Source organism: Grampus griseus, assembly GCF_964374135.1.
Source record: "Grampus griseus genome assembly, chromosome: 8".
NCBI lineage: Eukaryota > Metazoa > Chordata > Mammalia > Artiodactyla > Delphinidae > Grampus > Grampus griseus.
In genome coordinates, this window is record NC_139002.1 from 98,214,357 (window position 1) to 98,219,779 (window position 5,423).

Here is a 5,423-nt window from a genome sequence, read left to right on the forward strand (position 1 = left end):
ATTTTTGTAAAGTAGATTGAATCATAGAGTGGGATACTGAGCACTGAATGAATAAACATTTACTATATTATCAAACAAATAAATAAATAAACAAACCAGTCAGATATTATGTGTGAAAGAGTTCTATCAACAGGCAAGTGCTAAGTAAACATGAAGGACTGGTGTTATGATTGTGTCTGTTTTGTCACAGGTCTCTTCTCTTAGATCCATCTTCTTTGAGTGGAATCCATGGTGAGTAAAAATAATGTAACCGAGTTCATTTTCACTGGTCTTTTCGAGGATCCAGAGGTGCAGAGAGTGTGCTTTGTGGTGTTTCTTCCCGTGTACTTGGCCACGGTGGTAGGCAACGGCCTCATGGTTCTGACGGTCAAAGCCAGTAAGAGTCTGCATTCCCCCATGTACTTCTTCCTTAGCTACCTGTCCCTGGTGGAAATCAGCTATTCCTCTACTATTGTCCCTAAATTCATCACGGACTTACTTACCAAGATTAAAACCATCTCACTGGAGGGTTGTCTGGCTCAGATATTCTTCTTTCACTTCTTTGGGGTCACTGAGATCCTCTTGCTTGTGGTGATGGCTTATGACCGCCCTGTGGCCATCTGCAAACCCCTTCATTATATTAACATTATGAATCGTCAACTGTGTCATGTATTAGTGGCTGGTTCCTGGCTTGGGGGCTTCTTTCATTCCGTAATTCAGCTTCTCATCACCATCCAATTGCCCTTCTGTGGTCCCAATGTGATTGACCACTACTTCTGTGATCTCCAGCCATTATTCAAGATTGCCTGCACTGACACCTCTGTGGAGGGGGTTATTGTGTTGGTCAATAGTGGCTTAATTGCTCTGTGCTCCTTCCTCATCTTGGTGACCTCCTACATTGTCATTCTGGTCAACTTGAGGAACCATTCAGCAGAGGGAAGACGCAAAGCCCTCTCCACCTGTGCTTCTCACATCATGGTGGTCATGTTGTTCTTTGGACCTGCCATCTTCTTCTACATGCGACCCTCCTCCACATTCACTGAGGAAAAACTGGTGGCTGTGTTCTACACAGTGGTCACCCCCATGCTGAACCCCATCATCTACACACTCAGAAATGCAGAGGTGAAAATCGCTATGAGGACGTTGTGGGGCAAAAAGGAGAACTCAGGGGTGGAGTGAAAATGGGAAAGTGATTTTAAAAAGTGTGTCTGATTATTCTCTGTTCTTGAAATGGATTTTAATTTTAGTGGAACATTCAAGAATGGCAGAAACAAATGTAAAGACTTAATGTTACTGCTAATGTGATTCTCCTTAGTCACCAAAGACTCCCCACTAATCCGGTGTAATGATCAAAGGACAGAGATCAGATTGGTTTCATGATATCCAACAATATCATGAGATTAGGAAATATTAAGATTTAAGCTAAGTGAAAATGCAAAGGAGAACATTTTGACAAGTGTTTTAGAGGTTAAGTCACTTATTCTTATGATCTCCTTCCTTCCTCCTTTTCTTCATCTATCCCTGCCTCCCTTCTTTCTTTCCTTACTTTTTTTTCCTCCTTACTTCTTCATGCTCCCCTCTTCGTTCAACCTCCCTAGCAATAACAACCAACATTTCATTAAAAAAGGAAACAAAATCGAGGAATTATCATGGGATATTTGGGGAGGAGGGTAACAATCTGATCTACTCTTTCGACGTGGGTAAGTGTGTCTTTGAAAATTGCATCCAGGGATTTTTCTCTTCTTCTGGTTGTTTGGGCATCTTGTACCATAGACCATCTAATCACAAGTACCAGAAAAGTCCCTGGAGCAATTTCAGTTCTTGTGACATGTTGGCACAAAAGATAGTCCTTAAATCTTCTCTCACAATGTCTACCATCAATAAATTAAAAAAAACAAAAGGTCACAGATTCTAGTTATCAATAGGGAAAGGTCAAGTCAAACATTTTAACAAAGCTTTATCTATAGGAAATAAATATAGAATGTAGGAAATTCTTGTTAGGCATAACTTGAAGAATGAATGGGTGGTAAGTAATGTCCAAGTATGTTTCCATGCCATACTCTGTACTTTATTCTGACTGATCAGGCCAGGTCCATTTCTTGTCATGCCTATTAGTGTTTCTTGGTGAAGTAGGATGAGACAGACTGTGTTGACATTATTGTTTCATCTCTCAGAAACTCCTTTCACCCAACTGACTCTTATCATTGTGGACAATTTAGAGAATATCATAAAATTTGCCCCTGTTGGCTTCAGGATTACACAGACTGGCTATACATTTGCCCTCCATCCTTCCAGCTCTCCTTGAGGATCAGGGGAAATAATGCAGGCAGCTTCCTTGCAGAGCCGTGGAGCATCATAGTATGCTACAGACCTTAAGGGCTTTTCCCTTTCTCCTCAGGTGCTGATTGAGCATGTAGGTGAATAGTGGTTTTAAAGGCACTAGGAAATCTTCCCCACTTCCCTTGTTGTCCCCACTAATCATGGCCATGGATGACCATTAATAATCTCTGAGAAAATGCCACTTCTTTTGTCTGGAATGACTTTACTACACTTTTCCATATGGCAAACTCCTATGCATCCTTTAAGACCTAGGTTAAAGTCGTCTTCCTTATGAGGCCTTCTCTGACCTCCCTCCACCTTGGGCTGAATTTGTGTCTCCTGTCCATGTTTATTTTTACATGCATTTATCATTGCCCTTATGACTTTGATTATATTATTTTATATACTTTTCTCTCTTTTAAACTGTAAGCTCTCAAGGGCAGGGCTACCCACTACCCCTTCTTCTTCTTTGTGGCTCTAAATATTGTGCATGTAATTGGTAGTTTATACGTGCTTGTTGAATATAGAAACTTTCAGACCCACGTAAAATCCTCTCTACATCAATTCTTACTAATTCCTTCTGAACACTTTCATGGTGAGGAGCACTTCTCTTCCTGTTAAACTCTGAAGAGCTCAGGCTCTGATATTCATCAGGCTGTTTCAATTTCCTCTTAGCCACAGTCCAAGACCCAAGCTACCCAACTTCTCTGAACACCTGTTTTTGCACAAATACAATAAGGTTATCAATGGTATGAACTTCATAAGATTATTCTGAATATTATATAAGATAATGTACACATAAAGCTTTTAGAAAAGAACATGATATAGAGCTGTACCATGGACCAGTAAATATTAGCCACCGTCACCATTATTCTGCCTCTTCTCATATGGGTCTTCCTTCTTTCTTGGGGAGCTACTTGGAATAAGCCTTGATTGCACCCCAAAAGGCTTTCAAGCATTTGAAGACAGTTCAATCCTTTTGTTTCGAAGCTTCTTTGGGATAAACATTCTCTGTTGGTTAATTGCTTTTTCTTTTAATTTTTAAAAAAATTTTTTGGGATTTCCCTGGTGGTCCAGTGGTAAAGAATCTGCCTTCCAATCCAGGGACATGGTTTCGATCCCTGCTCCAGGAACTAAGATCCCACATGGCGTGGGACAACTAAGCCTGCATGCCACAACTACAGAGCCCATGCGCCCTGGAGCCCACGCACCACAACTAGAGAGAGGAAACCTGCACGCCACAACTAGAGAGAAGCCCTTGCTCCACAACGAAGAGGCCGCATGCCTCAACGAAGCTCTTGCCTGCCTCAACCAATAACTGACGCGACCCCCCCAAAAAAAAATTTATTGGAGTATAGTTAATTTACATTGTTGTGTTACTTTCTGCTGAGCAGCAAAGTGTATCAGTTATACATATACATATGTTCACTGTTTTTTTAAGATTCTTTTCCCATATAGGTCATTACAAGGCACTGAGTAGAGTTCCCCGTGCTATACAGTAGGTCCTTATTAGTTATCTATTGTATATATAAAATTAATTGCTTTAGAGTGCCTAGCACAGTACCTGGCACATCATATGTGCTCAATAAATATTTGTTAAGTGGATGTTGACTGTCACATGGCCTCCCCATTTATCTTTTATGCTGAATGCGCTTATATTTCGTTAATGTATATTTGAAAGCGTTTGATCCAGAACTAAACTTAGTGGATTTACCCTCCCTTTGTCTTGATGTGTTGCTAGGACTGTAAGATGCAGGCTGTGACAGGAACCTCTTACTCACGTGCATCTTTAGTTTCCTCACTGAGAGCTACAGAAAGAACATCATCAATGAACTCTGAGTCATTGAATACTGCATGGGCAGATAATATCTACTCCAAATGAATTGTCATAATTCTCAGGGATTACCTCACCTACTGAGAGTTGAGACTTGGTGAGTCTATTGAGAACTAATTACTCGCTTTGTTCTGGTCTCACTGGAAAAACACAGGAAGCAAAGGAAAGCATTTTTTCCATTGTTTTAAGAAGCAGAGAGTGTTGAAAAGCTTACGAATGCCTACTAAATTCACAGATGCTACAGTCTAATTATATCACTTATTGTCGAAGGTCATGTAGTTAGTTCTCAATTGTTGATTCAGTCACAGCATTAAAAAATGTATTTTTTAGAAAATAAATATAAAATAATCTCACTAAAAGAAATTTGGTAGCATGATGCAAACTACCTTGCATATACAATTGCCCCCCCATTTATTTTTTGTATTCTTTTTGGTATAGGTTTGACTATGCACAACAGAAAATAAGGGCAATTTAAGAGATAGAACTACAGGAGTACAGAGGGAGAAAATCCAGCATGATTGTGAAGTCCAACAGTATTATCAGAAATTGAGACTCTGCCATCTTCAGCATGTAGCTTCAACCTATGTATGACCTCAAGGGACTGCTAATACTCCAGACCTGTGCTGCCCAGTAGGACTCATGCTATGCTGGAGGTGTCCTCTCTCTGTGCTATCTAATATGATAGGTAGATAATATAATCTAACTGCTAATGAGCAGTGGAAATGTGCCTAGTGAGACCAAGGAACTGAATTTTAAATTTTATTTAAATAAGTTTAAATTTAAATACTACATATGACTAGTGCATGTCATATTGGACAATACCACTCTAGCATTTCATCTATATTCCAAGAGGTAGTAAAAGGATGACGGAGGTGGGGGCAGTGGGCGGGGTAGAATAAACTGATCATTTTCTTTTTTAGGAGATTTTCCAAAAGTGCCACACAGCAATTTTGCTTTCATCTTAGTTTATTGAAATTAATCACATGGCAATCCTTAATTGCAAGGGAGTCTGGAAACTATAATCTTATTTTTATTTTTAATTTAATTTATTTTATTTTGTCTGGGTTGGGTCTTCGTTGCCGTGTGCTGGCTTTCTCTAGTTGCGGTGAGCGGGGCTACTCTTCGTTGTGGTACACGGGCTTCTCATTGCAGTGGCTTCTCTTGTTGCAGAGCACGGACTCTAGCCACACGGGCTGCAATACTTGTGGCTCGCGGGCTCTAGAGCACAGGCTCAGTAGTTGTGGTGCACGGGCTTAAGTGCTCCGCGGCATGTGGGATCTTCCCGGACCAG

The 5,423-nt window shown here is 40.4% G+C and overlaps 1 protein-coding gene across 1 annotated transcript; it reads left to right on the forward strand.

The window, feature by feature from the left end:
- Positions 1-228: 228 nt before the first annotated feature.
- On the forward strand, positions 229-1,158 carry LOC309825924 (olfactory receptor 4B1-like; the record flags this gene model as incomplete). Its single annotated transcript, XM_082659781.1, has 1 exon — positions 229-1,158. The coding sequence occupies one exon, from the start codon at positions 229-231 to the stop codon at positions 1,156-1,158; it is 930 nt and encodes a 309-aa protein (XP_082515907.1).
- Positions 1,159-5,423: the final 4,265 nt, after the last annotated feature.